At 64.7% G+C, this 18949-nt stretch overlaps 3 protein-coding genes across 3 annotated transcripts; all 3 read left to right on the top strand.

Moving 5' to 3' along the window:
- The first annotated feature begins 111 nt into the window (after window positions 1-111).
- On the top strand, window positions 112-7922 carry SPAG5 (sperm associated antigen 5). Its single transcript, XM_051635976.1, has 22 exons — window positions 112-133; window positions 319-1541; window positions 1623-1815; window positions 2338-2430; window positions 2553-2687; window positions 2961-3080; window positions 3310-3402; window positions 3630-3764; window positions 3925-4018; window positions 4100-4193; window positions 4296-4377; window positions 4789-4922; window positions 5205-5370; window positions 5540-5726; window positions 6020-6091; window positions 6209-6332; window positions 6595-6706; window positions 6928-7008; window positions 7092-7235; window positions 7404-7478; window positions 7585-7665; window positions 7754-7922. Exons 2-22 carry the CDS (start codon window positions 544-546, stop codon window positions 7862-7864), a joined length of 3324 nt encoding a protein of 1107 aa, XP_051491936.1. The 5' UTR covers window positions 112-133; window positions 319-543; the 3' UTR covers window positions 7865-7922.
- A 1833-nt stretch (window positions 7923-9755) lies between these two features.
- ALDOC (aldolase, fructose-bisphosphate C) lies at window positions 9756-13542 on the top strand. The gene is made up of 9 exons (XM_051635975.1): window positions 9756-9850; window positions 10683-10805; window positions 10894-11105; window positions 11198-11252; window positions 11324-11484; window positions 11846-11929; window positions 12007-12181; window positions 12266-12465; window positions 13076-13542. The coding sequence occupies exons 2-9, from the start codon at window positions 10694-10696 to the stop codon at window positions 13169-13171; spliced, it is 1095 nt and encodes a 364-aa protein (XP_051491935.1). The 5' UTR covers window positions 9756-9850; window positions 10683-10693; the 3' UTR covers window positions 13172-13542.
- Window positions 13543-14005: 463 nt separating this feature from the next.
- Window positions 14006-18383, top strand: PIGS (phosphatidylinositol glycan anchor biosynthesis class S). The gene is made up of 12 exons (XM_051636043.1): window positions 14006-14054; window positions 14137-14276; window positions 14347-14458; window positions 14911-15000; window positions 15139-15230; window positions 15389-15587; window positions 16171-16313; window positions 16413-16527; window positions 16765-16910; window positions 16989-17089; window positions 17414-17624; window positions 17782-18383. Exons 1-12 carry the CDS (start codon window positions 14018-14020, stop codon window positions 18055-18057), a joined length of 1662 nt encoding a protein of 553 aa, XP_051492003.1. The 5' UTR covers window positions 14006-14017; the 3' UTR covers window positions 18058-18383.
- Window positions 18384-18949: the final 566 nt, after the last annotated feature.

Below are 18949 nucleotides of genomic sequence, written 5' to 3'. Positions count from 1 at the left end.
GGTAACCCCGGTGACCCCCGGTGACCCCTAGGCACAGCAGCGGCCCCGGCGAACCCCCCTGCAAGAGCTGCGGCTGCAACCGGGCGTCGAGCGCACCACCCTCACCCCGCTGCTCTGCCGGTTGCGGCTCAAGGTCGGTGCGAGGGCGGGAACCGGGGGAGGATCGGGGATGCTGGGGGTACCGGGGCTGGGATGGCGCACCGGGACAATGGGGGGCAGGTCTACCGGGGCGGAGGAAATGGGGAAATGGCTCTAGGGGCTCTGGAGGGAAGGGCAGGGCAGCCCTGATCCACCCTCCGCCCTTCCAATGTCCTGTAGGACCATGACTCTGCTACCCCAGCGTCCCGCACCTGGAGGCCACTCGGCAGCGTCACCCCGGTGCCCTGCACCCCGGGACCCCGCAGAAGTGCTGTCCTGCTCCCCCCCAGCAGCACCGCCCTAGTGCCTTGCACGCCCGGGCCTCCCAGCAGCACCATTCCAGAGCCCCCTGGGACTCCTGCCCTGGGGCCCAGCACCTTGGAGACCCCCAAGAGTCCCACCCTCATGCCTGGTGCCCCAGAGCCTCCCAGCAGCATCAGCTTGGAGCCTCCTGATAGTTTCACTCCAGGGCCCAGCGACCCAGAGACTGCTGGCAGCACGGTGCCAGCCCCCCTGTGCAGGCCCAGCACTCCAGAGACCCCCAAGAGTGCTGTGCCAGCCCCTGTGTGCAGCCCCATCCCAGGGCCCAGCACTCCAGAGCCCCCCAGCAGCCCTGAGCCAGCCCCCCTCTGCAGCCCCATCCAGGCCTTGTGCACCCCAGAGCCCCCTGGCAGCACAGCCCCCCTACCCTGCTGCAGCCCAGGAAGCCCAGGCATCATCAGCTCAGTGCTTTGCACCCCAAACTCCTTGGCCAGTAGCACCCTAGCACCCTGCACCCCCAAGACCCTTGGCAGTGCCAGCCCAACCTCCTGCACCCCAGGTCCCCCTGGCACCAGCTCCACCCCGCAGGAAGCTCCCTTCCATGGCTGGCGAGCGGTGCAAGCCAACCTCTCCTCCAGCCCCATTGTCTCTGAGCCACCTTCTGGAGATGGGAGTGTGGAACCCTCACCTTGCCAAGACACCCCTGAGTCCCCAGCCCCTGCCCTCCCAGACCAGGGCACCCCAGGACCCCATCCCACAGAGGCAGGTAGTTTGGAGCCTGCCAGGTCAGAGGCAGTAGCCACTCCCTCACCTGAGGTGGCCCAAAGTGCCATATCTTGGGTGTTGCCACTGGTGTGGCTGGAGAAGAGCCTCAACACTTCATCCCTGCTGGAGTCCCTGCGGCACAGCCTGCCCCTGCCTGGCACCAGTGTCACCCCCGTGCCCACCGCAGTGGCTGGCACCAGTGTCACCCCCGTGCCCACCACGGTGGCTGGCACCAGTGTCACCCCCGTGCCCACCACGGTGGCTGGCACCTTCATGACCCCTCGGGACCTGCGGGAGAGGAGCACAAACACGTCTGCAGTGGGTGGCCCCTTTTGCGCCAAGGACAAGGCTGCCGAAACAGACTCCTTGCTCTGGCAGTAAGTGCGGGGACATCGCCCCTCGGAAGGGACTGTGGCACCTGCAGGCTGTCCCTGCTCCAAGCCTCTCTCTGTCCCCAGCTGTCCCCGGGAGCAGCTGAAGTCCCTGACACGGGCAGAGCTGGAGGGGAGGCTGGAGAGCACCCTCATCATCATCGAAGCCCTCTCGCTCCAGCTACGTGACTGGCAGGAGAGCCAGCGGCTGCTGCCCGGCGTGGGGCCGGCCGAGCAGCGGGACGTGCTCACACAGACAGATGTCACCCACCCCACGGGGGTAAGAGCCCTCCCTGCCCGGGTGCCACTCCATTTCGCATGGTCTCGGCACCGTGGTGGTGGCCCTGGCTGGCCTGTAGCCTGGTGGAGTGGAAGGAAAGCTGCAGCAGGGTGCACGGCATCACGTGCCCAGCCTGACCTGCTGAGGCTGCTGGATTTGGATCCCTTGTGTGGGGAAACATCCCTGGCGTGTGTGTAGGCAAGGGGGGGGTGGGAAGGGTCTCAGCTAACCAGGGCTGGTGTGAAGCCCCCTCTGCTCTGCTGGAATGCCCTTAGGAGGAGGAGATCTACCATAACCTCTACCTCGAGCTGCGGAGGAAAACGGAGGCCCTGCAGCGGCAGCGCGGAGCGGAGCAGGAGCTGCAGGGGGAGCTGGAGCTGATCACCCCGGGGATGGTGCGTCCTGGCTGCTGTGCAACGAGTGCACCGGGTCTCAGCCTGGCAGGGCATGTGTGTGCCCAGTGCTGCTGGTGCCAGCCCCTAGAGTGCTGCCTGAGCACCCGTGTCCTTGTTGCTTCCCCAGAGTGACTGGAGCAGCCAGTGCCTCCAGTTTTGGGACCTTGCGGATGCCTCATTTCAGAAGTTGCAGGATAATCAGGGAGCCCTTGACCAGGAGGTGAGCCCCCCACAGCCAGGCTGGGCACCCTTTCCCCAAATTTTGGGAGATACTGGTGCTGCCAGCACATGCAGCAGCTATCAGCTATACTCAGTGCTTCATGATGCCATCTCCCTTCCCAGCGGGAGCAGGTGAGGGCCCTGGTGTCCCGGTGCCAGGCCGTGCTGCAGAGAGTGCCAGGGAAGCTGCGGAGCTGCCTGGAGGAGCGGGATGCCATGAGGCAGCGAGCGGACGAAGCCCTCCGAGCCAAGGAGGAGGTAGGGGGGCTGCTGGTGTGGGGATCAGGGCAGGCTCTGCCAGCCTCGTGCGTCTGATGGGCCATCCAGCATCTCTGGAGTTGGGAAGGTCTTCCCTGGCATCCCAGAGGAAAAGCCTGACATGGCCCTGGAAGGCCAGAAGGGCTGTGGCTGCCTGGGGTGGTTGGAGCTCTCGAGGTGGGTTTTTGGCTCAGGCTGGGTCTTGCTGGGGTGGCTTCTGGGAGCTGCTCCACATGTGATGCCGTGCCTGGAACAGCGTCCTTCCCTTGGCAGAGTGATCACTTCCTGGAGGCTTTCCGTGCCCATGCCAGTGCCCAGATCAGTGCCCGTGAGCAGAGCCTGGCCTCCCAGCAGGAGCTGGGCACACTGCTGGCAGACACCATCGACCAGCAGGTACCAACTGTTTGTTCCTGGGGGGCTGGAAGGGCATCCTACATCCTGGGCTTGGGCAATGCTCTGAACAACCATCTGCAACGGGCTTGGGTCCAGCAGAGGTTTCTTGGTGCTGCTGCTGGGAAGCTGCTGCAGATCCAGCCTCGGGGCTGGCACTCACCTCTCTCCATGGCCATTAAACGTGGCTTTTCCACCACAGCAGCGCTGACCTGTCTCTCCTGCCCTGCAGGTGTCCCTGTCTGTCGAGACTCAGCATTTCCGGGAATACATGGACCTCACCTTTGAAAAACTGGAGGAGGAAAGGGCAGCCCTGGATACGGAGGTGAGGGGGTGACCCCATGGGGTTTGACAGTGGACTCAGCTCCTCTCCTCCCTGCTGGTGTGGTCCAGGCTGGTGCCACTTGGCTCCATTTTGGAGCACTTTGTGCCCTGGGTACTGCGGGCAGCCCACCTGCCAGGCCCACCCCCGGTGACACAGGGCCAGGCAGAGCCACCAGCCCCTATGGCCATGCCATGCTCAGCCCTGCCCAGTGCCATCTCTCTTCCCAGCGGGAGCAGGTGAGGGCCCTGGTGTCCCGGTGCCGGGCCATGCTGGAAAGTGTCCCCAGCAAGCTGCGGAGCTGCCTGGAGGAGCGGGATGCCATGAGGCAGCAGGCGGATGAAGCTCTTCAAGCTGAGGAGGAGGTAGGGGGTTGCCTCGTGCTGAGCAGTGCCTGGGGGTGTCTGGGGTGCTCCCCCCCAGTCTCCAGGGGGGGGGAATTGGGGCACCCCTTGGTGTGGGAGCACACCACGGGGAAGGGAAGAGCAGCCCAAAGCAAGCCCAGAGGTCACCATGTCTCTGCAGGCAACCTCCCAGCTGAAAGAGACCTCGGTGGTCCTGGAGGATAAGGTGGCTCAGCTGGAGCAGCTGACAGTGGCCAATTCTCGGCTCAGTGCAGGTAGGGGTGGGTGATGGGGGGGCTGGAGCTGCCTCTGTCTCTGTTTTTCCCCCCCCATTCTGATGGCTCTACCCCTCGCAGACCTGAGCTCCCTGGTGACAAATCTGGCCAGCCTGGAGCAGGAGCGGGATGCGCTGCAGCAGGAGAACGAGAAGCAGTGGGAGGAGATGGCCCGGTGGGTCTGAGCTCTGAGACGGGGCATTTGTCCCCTCTCATGCCACACCTGCCCTCCCCAACACGTGGCAGCTCCTAACCCTGTCCCGTCCCACCCCCACAGGCTGGCGCGGGAGAGAGAGTCCCTGCAGCGGGAGTGCAACGGGCTGTGCCAGGAGCTGCGGGAGGCAACCGAGTGCCGGGAGGTGGGAGCTGCCTGACCCTGCCCACGCTATCACGCGCTGCCGGCCCCTGGTGGCCTCGCAGGAATGCTGGCAACCAGCCACAGCGGGATTAGCCCTCCCGGGGTTTGGGGGGGGGATGGGGAGGATGAGCGGGGCAGGGGGGTTGACATCCCGCACGTAGCTCGGCTTCTCCGTCCTGCCCGGCAGCAATTCCCGGGGGCGGGGTTGAGCTCCGGGATAATTCCCCCGGCTGATAACGTGGTGCTGTCCCCTGAGCCTGTCCTGTCCTCGGTAAACTGCTGGTCTGCTGAGATAAAGCTGCCCCTAATTAGAAACAGCACCCTAAGGCATGGAGAAGTGCTGGGGGTCCCAGCAGCCCCCCTCAGGTGTCTGCCTGGGCACTTGTGGTCATGTTTCTCCACCCTCTTGCAGTTCCTCGACCAGGAGAACAGCATGTCCCGCATGCAGCTGCTGGAGGTGGAGGCCAGGCTGAAGTCCACACTGGCCACTCTGCAGGAGCTCAACCAGCAGTACCAGGAGCTGATGGACTCCCACCAGCACCTGCGGTACCTGCCTTGCTCACTGCCCCCCTGTCAACCCCTCTGTTTTGGGAAATGGAGCCCCTCCTGGGGGGTTGGGGACACACAGGGGGACATAGCTTCAGTCACTGCTGCTCAGCCAAGTGTGGTTGTCCAGGCGGGTGGAAGAGGCTGTGGGGAAGCCCAGCAGACCTAAATCTGGGATTTGAACCCCCCTGGGTTATGGTGGGAGACAGATGTGGGAAATGTCCCCATCCCACCCTGAGCAGGGGAAACACTGATCCTACTGAGGCTGATGCCATCTTGCAGGGAAGAGCAGGCTGCTCTCAGCCAGGAGCTGGAGACCACCAAGGCTGAGCTCCTCGACTTGAAACTCAAGAGGGAGAAAGTCTCTTGGTGCTCCACAGACATTGCTGAGAGCAAGATGAGGCTGCAGGAGCTTGCTGACTGCCTCAGGGCTGCTTTGCAGGAGGAGGTAGGAGCCCTACCCTGGGGACAAGGACAAGGGGGTGGCCTGGGAGGGTTTGGACCCCTGTGGCTCTCCATGGTGTGGCTTTTGAGAGCCCCCCCCCCCCAGCTCCCTGGGTCAATGCAGAACTGTCACAAGCCATGCTCCTGCACTGTACTCTCCCTCCCTTCCAAAGGACGACGATGCTCCATCAAGAAGCAAAGCCTGGACCCCAGCTCCAAGGACGCCGGGCTGGCGGACGCCGGGCTGGCAGACCCCCCGCCGTGCCTGGACCCCCGCCTGCCGCACCCCGGCACCCCGCACCCCCCACTGCCCCGGCAGCTCCTTCGTGGGCAGCGTCCTGAAAGCTGTGTCAGGGAAAGGTGAGCTGCCACCTGATGGGTGCCGGGGAGTCCCTGGCTGGGGATGGGGGTGGCTCCCTCCCGTGCTGGGGACATGCACTGGTGTCGGGCAAGGAGGGAGATCCCGTGCCATCCTTGCACCCTTCCCTGTGGATTTTCCTGGTTGTTCCCTTGTGGCAGCTGTGGCTTGGGTCATGGCTCTACCTTGCAGCTTGGCTGCTGTTGCTCTGGGGTCATCTCTGAGCTCCTCAGGATGGGTGGGAGTGTGGGACAGCTCTGTCCTTGCTCCCTGGGCACACCACCTTCTCCCGCAGATGCTGATGGAGCTGCTGGAGGTGGGAGTGCATTTATCAAGGACAAACCTGCCTCTACACCAAAGCCAACAGGTACTGGGGCCATCACCCTGCCCTGGAGCACACTCTGAAGCTGTGGGGCTGCCTGCACAGGGAGGGCAAGCAGGGATGCCTTCCTGCTTGGCTCATGAGCCTCTGCCCTGCCTGCAGAGCCTGAGGATGGTCTGCTGGAGAGCGTGAAGGAGCTGAGAGCCGTGGTCTCTGACCTTGCCATGCTGAGCACCTGCATCGAGGACCTGGAGCAGAGCGAGTTCAAGGCGCTTCAGACAGAGATGTGAGTTCAGTGGGGGTCACATTGGGGGCCAGGCGAGGGCACAGCTCTCCTGGGCACAGTGTCTCCTGCAGGCAGCCTGTCTGGGGCCTGCCTCTCCCTTCAGCTCTGGCAGACCTTTCTTGCTATGGCTAGATGGGCTTTTTCCAGCTGGCCTGGCTGGTCGGTTGCTGTGTGGCTGGTGGAATGGCCAGGATGAGGTTTGGTACCCAGCACCATGCTCAGTTGTGATCCCCACCCACTCAGCACCATTCTCGTCTCCCAGCTCCAACCTGCAGCTCCATCTGAAGACGGTGACAGCTGACAGCGAGGAGAAGATGGATGCCCAGGCTGCCACCATTGCCAAGCTGAAAAAGGCACTGAGGGGCAAGCTAGAGGTGAGCTGGTGCCAGAAGTGGGCCAGCACTCACCCCAGGGCAGAGCCAAACTGGGACGGGTGCTGATCTAGGACGCAGAGAAATCTGGGTGACCGGCTCTAGCGATGCCCCATGGGTGCTCCTGGCTTGTCTGACCTTCTTGAACACAAGGAAACCTGCTCCCCCTCGGGGTGCTGGAGTGGCCAGGGTTGGACACTGACACTGTTTCTTCCTCCTCACAGAACGAGAAGGAGCTGCAGGACGTGGTGAAACAGCAGGAAGCAAAGATGCTGCAACTGATCGACAAGAGTGGGGAAGTCACGGTGTGTGATGGTGGCCCAGCTGGGCTGTGTGCCTAGGGGATGCTAGCCAGGGGACCCTTCTCAGCATCTTCTTTCCCCCACAGAGGCTGAAGGGAGAGGTCTCCCAGCTGAAGCGCTCACTCCAGCATGCAGAGACAGAGGCCAAGGTGCTGTGGGAGGAGATGCGGGGGCAGCAGCCCAAGGCAGACACTACCTACATCCAGGAGAGACTCCTGCTGCGGCAGGAGGTGAGGCTGGGGGGCAGCCAGGCCTGAGTGCTCCTCACGTCACCACCACTGTGGGCAGGGGAACTCTCCAGACTTCAAGCAGGGGGCTAATGGGATGGCAGGGGAGAGCCCCCCACCCCAGGGCACTTCCTCACACTGAGGTCTCGGTGGCGCTCGCTCTTTTTGCAGGTGGACAAACTGCGACTGCTGCTCCTGGAGAAAGAGGATGAGAATCTGCTGCTCTCCAACAAGTACCTGGAGCAGGTATGAAGAGGCCTAACAAGCTGCCCTGGCTCTAGTCCCCTCTCCCTCCTGGGCTTGTCCCTGCTCAGTTTTGGGGCAGGGTCTTGACAGCCATCTCCCCCCACAGGTCCAAGGGCTGGAACAGAGGCTCCATCATGCCCAGAAAGTGCTGAGAACCCACGAGGAGATGGAGGAGAAGATGAAAGAGGTGAGGCTTGTGGTTCATCACTCTCCCCCTTGCTGTGACTGCAGCACCATGTCACTAATGCTGTCACTAATGCCACTGCTGTCCCCAGGTCCTCTTGTCTATCCCTGAGGCAGTGAGCTGCCAGGAGCTCCACAGCCTGCTGCAGTACTTCGGTCTGAAGTCAGACAGTGGCAACAAGGAAGCTGCTGAGCTGCTATAGCCTGTAGCATGAAACCTTCCTGGTCCTAATGCTGTAATTATTTACTGAATAAAGTTTAGTTGGCTTTCACCTTGCCTGGTTATATATGGATGCAGGAAGCTCCTGCTGCCCTGGGTGGGGACAACTTGTCGAGCCTGTGCTGGCTGTGCCTGCTTTGTCACAGGGCCATGGGCAGGGCTCCCTGCCACCCCAGGGCCTCTCCTTCTTGGCGGGGGACACTCGCACCCTCCCACCTGGCATTTGCTTTTCAGAAGGCACCATGTTCCCCAGGCTCCTGCCCCGGCAGCACCCGGGCTGACCTAGCTTCCCTCTCTGGGCCTCTGCTCCTCCTCCTGCCCTAGATTCTCTCTGTGCCCCTCTCCTGCCTTTCCCTGTGAAGGGCATCGGAGGCTGGATCCTGCGCCCCTATCACGGGGTTGTGGGGATGGTTCCCCCTCCCAGCACAGCTCTGGGATGCAGGATCCCAGGGATAGCTGCCTGCCAGGCACTGGGAGCTCTGCCAGCTCCTGCTCCCAGCCCCCCTTCAGCTGCATGGCAGGGGGCTCCCTTAGGGGCTCCCCTGCTCCCAGCACAGCTTCAGCCTCCTCTCCCTCCTTTCCTGCTAGGGCATCTCCTGTGGGATCCCCCTCCTGGTGTTCCCAACCCCAAGGATGCTCCCCAGTGCCAGGGAGGGGGCACATGCAGCACCTCCCTCTCTGGCACAGCCCAAAATAGCAGCGTTCAAACAAGTGCTCTGGATTTTAATGGCCTGTTTCTCCTGCCCGAGGGGGGAATCACCTTCCCCTGCCCTCTGCTGCAGCCCTGCCAGCCTGTGCAGGGCGGGTGCGGGGACAGCCAGGGTACTGGCACCTTTATTGACCCCCACACCCAGGAAATGGAGCTGTTTTGGGTCACACCTCTGTTTACTGAGTGTGTGGGTGGCTGATGGGGAAGCAGCTCCCTGGCATCGCCTCTGCCCGCTATGGCTGTGACCCTGCTGGCTGGGGGGTTGGATTCGGCCTCCCAGAATGGATGTCGGCAGTGGGGGGAGGTCCCAGGCTGTGCCCGGCTCTGGGATGGAGGGGGAGATGTGCCCCCCTCCCTGGATTAGGGCCACGCGGGGCGGCTGAGCCCTCCTTTTACGGCGGCGATTCAGCCGAGCAGAGCCCTGGCAGCCCGCCCCGCGGGGTGACCGGGGACACCGCTATTGTCCCGAGCCGGCTGCGGGCAGCTTTTTTTTGGGGGAGTGGCTGGTTCCCTGTGGAAGCCCTCACACTGTCCTGGGGATCTGGGGTTTGGAGCTGCTGGGGCTGGAATCCTGGTAGAGGATGGTGTGGCTGGGGTCCGTGGCACAGCAACGGTGGGGTGGCACAGGGGGGTCCCACACCCAGCGGTGATGTGGGGAAGGTCCCTGCCTGTAGCTGACAGTGGCAATATGGGGGTACAGGGCGGTCCCTGGTCTAGAGGTGGCACAGGGGGGTCCCTGGCCTAGGAGTGATGAGGGGAAGGTCCCTGCCTGTTGCTCGCAGTGGTAATACAGGGGTACAGGGGGGTCCCTGGTCTAGGGTTGGCAGGGCAACTCCCTACCCGTAACCAAGAATGGCACAGTGGGGTCGGTGGCACAGAGGGTTCTCCAGCAGCAACACGAGGTGGTACAGTGGGGTGCCTGGGTAGCATGGGGGTACCTGCCCATGACTGGGGTGACTCAGTTGGGTCCCTGGCCGGGGGCACAGAGGGGTCCCCACCAGGAGGAGGAGAGTGCAAAGGGTTGGCAGAGCGGGGTGCCCACCCCGAGGTTTTCCCCCCATCAGCAGCAGAGGTTGTAGCCGGCCGGAGGGGGGGGTTGGTGTGTGGGGGCGGTGGCGGGGGGGGCGGAGCGGGGCGGGGGGGCGGTCCTGCCGGGTGCCGCCCCGCCGGTCACGTAGCTCTGCGGCATCGCAGCCCCATTTACCGCGGGGCCGGAGCGCGCAGCCCGCAGATCGCTCCCGCCGCCGCCCGCCCTGCACGGTAAGGGAGAGTCGGGAGCGGGGAGGGGGCGCAGGCGGGGGACCCCGGCCCAGGGACCCTGGCAGGGGGAGCTGACCGCCCCGCCGAGGCTCCGGGGTGTCTCCGTGCGGCGCCGCCGGTATCCGAGAGATCGGGCAGGGCTAGAGGGGTTCGGGGCAAAAGAAGACCCGGGCATGGGGGTGTTGGGGTGGGGGGAGAGCACGGAGACACCCACTGAGCTACCGCGGCCTCAGCCCAGGCGGGACCGCCCTGGAGGGGAGAGAGAAGCGCCAGCTCCCTGGGGTATCCCCGTCCCTGGGGTATCCCCGTCCTGGCGACGGCGGCAGCCCCGGGGTACTCGGCTCCCCGGCTCCCCCAGCCGTGGGTAGTGCCGCCCCGGGGGTCTGTCGCTCCCCGGGGTACTTCCATGCTCGGGGTACTTCCGTCCCCGACCCCCCAGTGTCCCCATGCCCAGGCTATCGCCATCCCCCGCATATCTCCCACCTGGGGTATCCCCAGCCCCGGGGTTACCTCCATCCCCGACTCCCCCGGGCCCTGCCCCGACCCCCCGCGGAGCTGCGCTCCCTCAAGATGGCTGGGCTGGGGGCGGGCGAGCAGGCAGCAAAATGGCTGGGAGCTCCCCGGCATCCTCCACGAGGCCCTGCCCGCCCCGAGGTGAGGGCAGCTGCCTGCTTGTGCAACGCTCCCCCTCACCCACCTCCCCTGCTGCCGCCGGACGGCAGGGCCGGGGTCCCAGCCCCACGGAGGGTCCCGGCTCCCTGCTGGCTACCGGGTGCGTGACGGATGGGGGGGCACCCCGCCGGCGAGTGACTCAGCCCCTGTCTGCTCGCAGCCACCGCCACCATGACGCACCAGTACCCTGCGCTGACGGCCGAGCAGAAGAAGGAGCTGTCGGACATCGCCCTGCGGATCGTGGCCCCGGGCAAGGGCATCTTGGCTGCCGATGAGTCCGTAGGTCGGTGTCGGGAGTGAGGGGGGTGGTAACTGTCCCACCACCTCTTTTCCACACACCTGAGGCTGATGAGGGTGCTGGGTGCCTGCAGGGAGCATGGCGAAGCGCCTCAACCAGATTGGGGTGGAGAACACGGAGGAGAACCGCCGGCTGTACCGCCAGATCCTCTTCAGCGCTGACAGCCGGGTGGAGAAATGCATCGGGGGCGTCATCTTCTTCCACGAGACCATGTACCAGAAGGCTGATGACGGCACACCCTTTGTCCAGATGATCAAGGACAAGGGCATCGTTGTGGGCATCAAGGTGCGGGAGGTGTCCGTTTGGTTTGTGGGGTGCTGAGGGTTGCTTGGAGGGTGCTGGTGGGGCTCAGCGCTGCCTTCCCCTTCCCTCCACAGGTGGACAAGGGTGTTGTGCCACTGGCTGGGACGGATGGCGAGACCACCACGCAGGGTAGGTGGAGCAGGCAGAGGGGTGGGGGGCTGTGGGGCTGGGGGCCACGGGGCTGACGCTGTGCCCGGCAGGTCTGGACGGGCTGTCGGAGCGTTGTGCTCAGTACAAGAAGGACGGGGCTGACTTTGCCAAGTGGCGCTGCGTGCTGAAGATCAGTGAGAACACCCCCTCTGCGCTCGCCATCATGGAGAACGCCAATGTCCTGGCCCGCTACGCCAGCATCTGCCAGCAGGTACGTGGCTGTGGTTGGACACCTCCCTACGGGGTGGGCAGTGACCCAGGGGATGGCTGCTGACCTAAGGGTCCAGGTATAGCCTCACAGGGATGGGCACTGATCTGTGGCCCCTGTGTCTGGGTATTGCCCCTTGGGGCTGGCCATCAACCCATGGGCTAGGTAACACCTCACATGGATGGGCATTGACCCCCAGGACCAGGTGTTGCCCCACTGGGGTGGGCATCAGTGGCAAGGGAGGGGGACATTGAACCTGGGGTGCTGAGCATCACCCTCCAGGTCCGGGCATTGGCCCACGTCACCATGAGCAAGGGTGATGCGTAGGAACATCCCCCTGATGGCCTCTCCCTGGTGTTTGCAGAATGGCATTGTGCCCATCGTGGAGCCAGAGATCCTGCCTGATGGTGACCACGACCTCAAGCGGTGCCAGTACGTGACAGAGAAGGTGAGCAGTGGGGTGGGCGGCAGGTGGGCACTGTGCCGTGCTGTGCTGGGGGACTCCACGCTGCCTGTCCTCTCCAGGTCCTGGCGGCTGTCTACAAGGCTCTGAGTGACCACCACGTCTACCTGGAGGGGACCCTGCTGAAGCCCAACATGGTGACTCCTGGGCATTCCTGCCCCACCAAGTATGGCCCTGAGGAGATCGCCATGGCCACTGTCACCGCCCTGCGCCGCACGGTGCCCCCCGCCGTGCCAGGTACCTGCAGCAGGACGTGGTGGGGACCAGGAGGGGGATGCCCTGTGGCCCTCCTGGTGTCATAACCCTGCTCTCTGCCTGCAGGTGTCACTTTCCTGTCTGGGGGTCAGAGTGAGGAGGAGGCTTCCATCAACCTCAACGCCATCAACACGTGCCCGCTGCTGCGGCCATGGGCCCTGACCTTCTCCTACGGGCGGGCTCTGCAGGCGTCTGCGCTGAGCGCCTGGCGTGGGGAGCCGGACAACGCCAGCGCTGCCACCGAGGAGTTCATCAAGCGTGCAGAGGTGATGGGGGTGGTCCCTGCAGGAGAGGGGGGCTGAGGACTGCGTCCCATGGGGGGCACCAAGGGCTGCGTCCCAGAGGGGTGGGGGGGACACCAGGGTTTGTGTCTGAATAGGGTAGTGAGGACATGAGGGCTGTGTCCCTGTGGACAGGGGACTGTGCCCCTTGGGATGGGGGAAGCCAAGGGCCACGTCCCACAGGGTGACAGGAGACACCAAGGGATGGCAAGGGCTGTGGTCCCTGTGGGTTGGACGCTGAGGATTGTCTCCCTGTGAAGCGGGGGACAGTGAGGACCACTTCCCCAGAGGGCAGTGGGGGATGCCAAGGGCCAGGTCCCTGAGGGATGGGCTGTGTCCCCTAGGATGACATGGGACATCCAGGACTGTGTCCCTGTGGGAAGGGAGATGCCAAAAACCATGTCCTGTGGGGTGATGGGGGCCAAAAAGGGTTGTGCCCAGTGAGGTAGGGGATGCCAAGAACTGTTTCTTTTCAGGGGCAGAGGGGACACCAAAGACCATGTCCCCCCGGTCTGGGGAACCCGAAGGCCATGTCCCCAGACACTGGGGGAGGGCCATACAGCACGGGGGCCACTGACCTTTCTTTTCTCCACAGGTGAACGGGCTGGCAGCGCTGGGCCAGTACGAGGGCAGCGGGGACAGCTCGGGGGCCGCCGGGCAGTCCCTCTACGTGGCCAACCACGCGTACTGAGCCCTGGCCGGGTGCCCCACTGGCCCCGGCCCCCTCCCCACCACTGCTCACATCCCGCTTCCACCCCAGCCACCCCGGGGAGCCGCCACGTGGGGAGGGGAAGGGGAGCACACCGCGTGGGCCATCATTGTGTCCGCAGATGAAGTAGGGGGGCCCGTGTTACCCGGCCCCCAGAGGGAGCCACCCGGGTGCCCCTTGGGCAGGGGGCTCCAGCCAGGCCGTGGGGGGCAGGAGGGGGAGGCCCGGGGGTGCCCCTGCCCTGCCGTAGCTTCGCAGTCCCGGTCGCTGCCGCCCTTGGGGCGCCTGTGTTGTGTTTGCCGTGTGCACCCCGTGTACCAAATAGCCTAACAACGAATAAACGGTAGAGACAGCGCTGTGCCGCCTCCTCCTTGGCCGCGGGGCACCGGGGACCGCGTGCGGCCCGAGCCGGGGCCGTCCCGTTGTGCTCACCCGTGCGATGAGCGGTGCCTGGGCTCAGCCCGGCCCCACCCGGCGGGAGGCTCTGGGAGGCGGGAGGGGTGGCTGGGCTCTCCTTGCGGGATGTGGGGCGGGTGAGGAGGCGGTGAGCAGACCCTGCGGAGCCCCTGTTCGCCTCCCTTCCCCGTTTCCAGCTCCCCCATGCCCGGGGCCCACCGTTCCACCGCTGCCCCTGCGCGCACCGGTAGCGGCCGTGCGGCCAAAGCCCGCCTCCTCGGGGCGGGCCCCGCGCTCTGATTGGCTCTCCAGCCCGCCCGTCTGCGCCGCCCCTCTCCGCACTCCAAGCTTATTGGTTGCCGTGGGGAGCGGAAGCTGTGAATGGCTGCGCGGGGCGCAGGCCCCGCCCCCCGGCTGGTCCCGGAAGGGAAGATGGCGGCGGCGGCGGCGTTAGCGGCGGATGAAGCAGGTACCGGCGGTGCGCGCGGCTCGCTCGGTGTCCCCGGCCCCTGCCCCGGGGCCCGGGCCGCTGCTGAGCGCTGTCCCCGCAGAGCGGGCGCGGGGCCGCCGGGCCGCCCTGTCCTTCGCGGCCATCGCCGTGGTGCTGGGGCTGCCGCTGTGGTGGAGAACGACCGAGACCTACCGCGCCGCGCTGCCCTACGGCGACATCGAGGGGCTGGGCCGGCTGCCGGTGAGCGCCGGGAGGGTCGGGCGGCGGGTCCCGCGGCCGGGGTGCCCGCGCTGAGGCCGCCCCTGCTCAGTTCCAGTTGGCCGCGCCCCTCGCCGTGGTGTTCGCCCCGGGGTCGGTGCCCAGGGACCTGCCGAGGCCGCTGCCCTTCAGGGACGTGCAGGAGGTGGAGGTCGCTGTCAACTGTAAGAGACCCCGCTGGGTGTCCCTGCCCTGTCTGCCCCTCCTGGGGAGGCGCCTCCTTCCCTGGGGGCCCCTGAGGCTTCTCCCTCTTGGAGGCCAAAGCTCCTCAAGACACCAAACCCAAATCCACCAGAATCGTCCTGTCCTGAGCTGGCAGGACGGGGGACCGGGGGGGGGGGGGGTTCCCCTGGGTCCCCAGGGACCACCTCCCCTCCGTGGGGCCGTGGCAGCCCTCGGAGGGTGGGACATGCCCTGGCTGGTGTGGGGCTGCCCTGCCTGCCACCCTGCACCAGCAGCGGCCACGTGCCGTGGTGGGTCACTCAGCTGAGTTCGATCTGGTGCCCACGAAACCTTGTGGCCCCTGCCTTGGGGCTGTCCCTTGTTCCTCTTAACACCTGGTCCCTCTGAGGGGGCTGGGGTGAGGGGATTCACTCAGACCTTCTCCCTCCGGCAGTGAGAACCAGCATCATGTCCCGCTGTGAGCTGCTGTACCGCAGCACCACGGCTCGGGAGGAGGCGGCGCTGGGGGCGGCCACTCCACGAGGTACCGGGGTGAGGGATCCCTGGGGCAGCTCCGTGGGGAGCAGGCTCCTATTTCCAAGGCTGGTTGAGCAGAGGACTCAGCTGCAGACAGGGACTGGAGTGCAGCTCCCAACCCTGCTGATGCCTCCGTCTTCCTCAGAGGCTGACGCTGCTCTGCACCCGCTGCAAGATGCCTCCTTGGGCTCCCTGACGGTGTACGTGGTCCCCGAAGCCTCCTCTCTCCTGCCTCAGGTAAGAACCAGCACCTTGTGGTACCAGCCTCTGCCACCCCTTGAAGGTGCCATGGGCCAGGGGGAGGTCACCTGTCCTCCCCAGACTGTCACAGATGGCACCACACTGCCGGTGGGAGCCAGCCCTGCTCCTGACCCTCACCCCTGCCCGCTCCCCAGGGCATCAATGTCTACGTGGGGAGGCACCGCAGCGCCCTGGTGAGGGCTGGGGAGACCCTGGCCACCCTGCGCCCCCGCCTGCAGCAGCTCCAGCAGGTGATGTCCTTCACAGCCACCTCCATCGCCGCCGCCCTCGCCGACCGCCCGCCCGACGGCCGGATGGGCCCTGACGCACGGAGACACCTGAAGTCCAGCCTGGGTAGGGATGTGTGTCCCATCCCCCTGCCCTGGCCTGAGGGAACACCCTGTTCCTGCTGTGCCCTGGGTGTCTCCTGGGGAAACAGATGCCTCGCTCGTGGTAGTTGCTTTGGGCTGGGGTGTCAGGAGGACGGGGTCAGACTCTTCTCAGGGGTGGCCAGTGACAGGACAAGGGGTACTGGGCACAAACTGGTACACAGGAGGTTTAACCTAAATGTAAGAAAATGCTTCTTTACTCTGAGGGTGACAGAGCCCTGGGACAGGCTGCCCAGGGAGGTTGTGGAGTCTCCATCCCTGGAGACATTCAAAACTGGCCTGGATGTGTTCCTGTGTGATCTGCTCTAGGGGATCCTGCTCTGGCAGAGGGTTGGACCAGATGATCTCCAGAGGTCCCTTCCACCCCCACCACTCTGATTCTGAGATTCAGTCCATGCTGTGGTCTCTGCGTGTTAGGGCATGACCCTGCACTAGAGGAGGGGGTCAGGTCCTGCTGCTCTTGGGAGCTCTGTCATGGCCGCGTTCCTGGCCTTGGTGTCAGCAGGAGGTGGCCATGGCAGGGCCTCACAGGCTGTGGTCCTCGGCAGGGTATGAGATCACCTTCAGCCTGCTGAACCCTGACCCCAAGTCCCACCTGGTGGAATGGGACATCGAGGACGCCGTGAACCGCTATGTGCAGCCTGTCCTCGACAAACTGAGCTTGGTGGCCAACTTCTCTGTTGACTCACAGGTGAGAGCTGGGAGAGGTGATGGGGAGAGCCCGGCCCTGGCCTTGCTGGGTGCCCCAGGATGTGCTCCTCTGCCAGCACCGCCTGTTGTGTGCCTGCAGATCCTGTACTACGCTGTGCTAGGAGTGACACCACGCTTTGACAAGGAGTCCTCCACCTTCCTCCTGAGTGCCCACAGCCTCCCACATGTCATCAACCCAGTGGAGGCCCGGCTGGGTGAGCCCTGTGCCCCTGGCTCGCCTGGGCTCTGCCCAGGGAGGGGGACAACTGTGCCTGTGTCCTGTGCCCATTCCCTCCCCACAGCACTGTGCCCTGCCAGCCCCGGGTAGGAGCGAGAGGGGCTGAGACCTGCTGGGCTGGTGGCTCTGCTCAGGGCCTGCTGTGGCAGGAGGAGCAAGGCTGTTGTCACCACCCCTGCCAACCAGGGAGGTCTCTGACTCTGTCCCACCACAGGCTCCAGCGCTGCCTCGCTCTACCCAGTGCTGAACTTCCTGCTGTACGTGCCAGAGCGTTCCCACTCCCCTCTGTACATCCAGGACAAGGATGGAGCCCCAGTGAGCACCAACGCCTTCCACAGCCCCCGCTGGGGAGGCATCATGGTACGGGGTGGTGGGTGGCCTGGACTCCCTGCCAGCCCCAGGGCTCTGGCTCTGCCTCCCTGACATGCCCTCCTGCAGGTTTACAACGTTGAAGCTCCTGCTTCGCCCCAAGCTTCCCTCCCTCTGCATGTGGATGTGGACATGGTGCGAGTGATGGAGGTTTTCCTGGCCCAGCTCCGGTGAGGATGTGCTCTTCCTTCCCTGGCACACATGGGAATTGGTGGGGTCAGAGCAGGCTGGACCCATGCGGCTCCTTCTCTCTGTGGGCTCTGGGAGGCTGAGGGTGGCTTTTCTTGGCCTTCAAGGTGCTGACCCCCAGCCAGCACTGCACTCCAGCCAAGGGTGCTGGCTCAGCTCCTATCTGAAGTAGGAGGGTTGTCTTGGCCTGCCCCTTGTGCAGGAGGCCATCAGGTGTGGACTCAGGTCGGAAGGGGAAGAGCAGGGAGTGCACGTGAGACCACAGGCTTGTGATGTGGGCTGAGACCTTCCCCCTCAACTCCCAGGTTACTTTTTGGATTATCTCGGGAGGAGCTGCCCCCTGAATTCCTGGTGGAGAGCCCAGGGAACGAGGGGCTGGCTGACTGGGAGCTGGACCGCCTGCTCTGGGCCCACACTGTGGAGAACATTGCCACTGTGTCCACCACCTTGACCTCACTGGCCCAGCTCCTGGACAAGATTGGGAACATTGTCATCAAAGATGATGTTGCCTCGGAGGTAGGGCTGGGGAAGCCTGAGGTGGGGAGGGGACCAGGTGTCCCCTGTCCCTGCACAGGCCGTGAGCTCTGACTGGTGTGCTGTGAGGGAGGCCACCAGGCTTGTTTCTGTTGTCCTCCCTGGCCAGGGCCTGACTCTTGGTGTTGTTCCCACACAGGTGTACCGAGCAGTGGCCTCAGCGCAGAGCGCCATGGCCCAGCTGGCCACGGGCCACCTGCACTCAGCTTTCCAGGCCAGCAAGGAGGCAGTCACCTCCTCAGAGCGTGCCTTCTTTGACCCATCTCTCCTCCATCTTCTCTACTTCCCTGATGACCAGAAGTTTGCCATCTACATCCCGCTCTTCCTGCCCATGGCTGTCCCCATTCTCCTCTCTTTGGCCAAGATTGTCCGGGAGGCCAGGCAGCGTAAGAAGGAGCCCACCAAGATGGACTGAACTCATGTTGTCCTGCCTTGGGATGGGGACTGTCCCCACCTTGTAGACCATCTTGTCACAGACTGATGGCCCAAGAAGGTGCCCCAGGATGGCATTGGGGCCAGGCCTGGCAGCTCAGCTTGGATCTGCAGTGGCCAAGATGCGGGAGTGGGAAAAGAGGGATGAGAGATGCTCTCAATTTGGGTCCTGAGCCCTCCACCCAGCACTGCTGAGATCCAGGAGGTGGGGGGGTTGTCACCCTGTGTACCCCCCCAGCCCTGCACTGTGTTTGGAACAAGCTGCTGTATAAATAAAGGAGGAAACCCCAGTTGTGCTGGGGTTGGTGTCGGGATGCGTGAACCTCCTCAGCCCTTTGTGGGTGCTGGTTGCCTTGCCTGCTCCCCCGTTGCTTTTAAGGGTCTGGCTCCTGTTTTACAGCGATTTTAGCCCAAAGCACTTACGGTGGAGGACACTTTTGGGGTTCAGCTGCTGGAGGCGGGGGGGGGGATGTCAGTTCTTACTTAAGGGGGTCTGTCTCTTGTTGATGGATGTGGGGGCAGAACCTGCTGGGGCCAGTTCCACCTTCACGGGGTCCAGCTTCTCCATTGGTATGTGAGCCTGAGGCTCTCGGAGGGGTGGTTATAGCCCCGGGCTGGTTATAGCCCCCCCCCCCTCCATGCGCGCCCCGCCCTCGCAGTCAGTCCCTACAACACCTGGGGTCCTCGGGGAGGGGACCCTTCTAGGCACGGACCCGCATCACGGCAGGTTTGGGGGCGAGAGCCGGGACCAGCCAAGGCGGGTCGTGCCACGGTCCCTCCCCGGCGGGGGGCGGTCCGCGGGGCGGGCGGGGCGGCGATGCCCCTCCCGGTGCGGCGGGGCTGGCGGCGGAGCGCAGCGGGGCCGGGGCCGCTCA

This window comes from Apus apus, chromosome 18 (assembly GCF_020740795.1).
Source record: "Apus apus isolate bApuApu2 chromosome 18, bApuApu2.pri.cur, whole genome shotgun sequence".
NCBI classification, from domain to species: domain Eukaryota; kingdom Metazoa; phylum Chordata; class Aves; order Apodiformes; family Apodidae; genus Apus; species Apus apus.
Note: the sequence above shows the minus strand (reverse complement) of the source record. Positions and strands in the feature narration are given on the sequence as shown.

What these genes read in the sequence shown, in the direction of transcription:
- SPAG5 (XM_051635976.1), top strand. Translation starts at nt 544, where the DNA reads ATGCCTGGTGCCCCAGAGCCTCCCAGCAGCATCAGCTTGGAGCCTCCT. An exon ending in CAATTCTCGGCTCAGTGCAG is followed by an intron (nt 4,019 to 4,099) that starts GTAGGGGTGGGT and finishes TACCCCTCGCAG; the next exon opens with ACCTGAGCTCCCTGGTGACA. An exon ending in CCAACAAGTACCTGGAGCAG is followed by an intron (nt 7,479 to 7,584) that starts GTATGAAGAGGC and finishes CTCCCCCCACAG; the next exon opens with GTCCAAGGGCTGGAACAGAG.
- ALDOC (XM_051635975.1), top strand. Translation starts at nt 10,694, where the DNA reads ATGACGCACCAGTACCCTGCGCTGACGGCCGAGCAGAAGAAGGAGCTG. An exon ending in ACGCCAGCATCTGCCAGCAG is followed by an intron (nt 11,485 to 11,845) that starts GTACGTGGCTGT and finishes TGGTGTTTGCAG; the next exon opens with AATGGCATTGTGCCCATCGT. An exon ending in GGTGCCCCCCGCCGTGCCAG is followed by an intron (nt 12,182 to 12,265) that starts GTACCTGCAGCA and finishes CTCTGCCTGCAG; the next exon opens with GTGTCACTTTCCTGTCTGGG.
- PIGS (XM_051636043.1), top strand. Translation starts at nt 14,018, where the DNA reads ATGGCGGCGGCGGCGGCGTTAGCGGCGGATGAAGCAG. An exon ending in GTTAGCGGCGGATGAAGCAG is followed by an intron (nt 14,055 to 14,136) that starts GTACCGGCGGTG and finishes CTGTCCCCGCAG; the next exon opens with AGCGGGCGCGGGGCCGCCGG. An exon ending in ACACCTGAAGTCCAGCCTGG is followed by an intron (nt 15,588 to 16,170) that starts GTAGGGATGTGT and finishes GGTCCTCGGCAG; the next exon opens with GGTATGAGATCACCTTCAGC.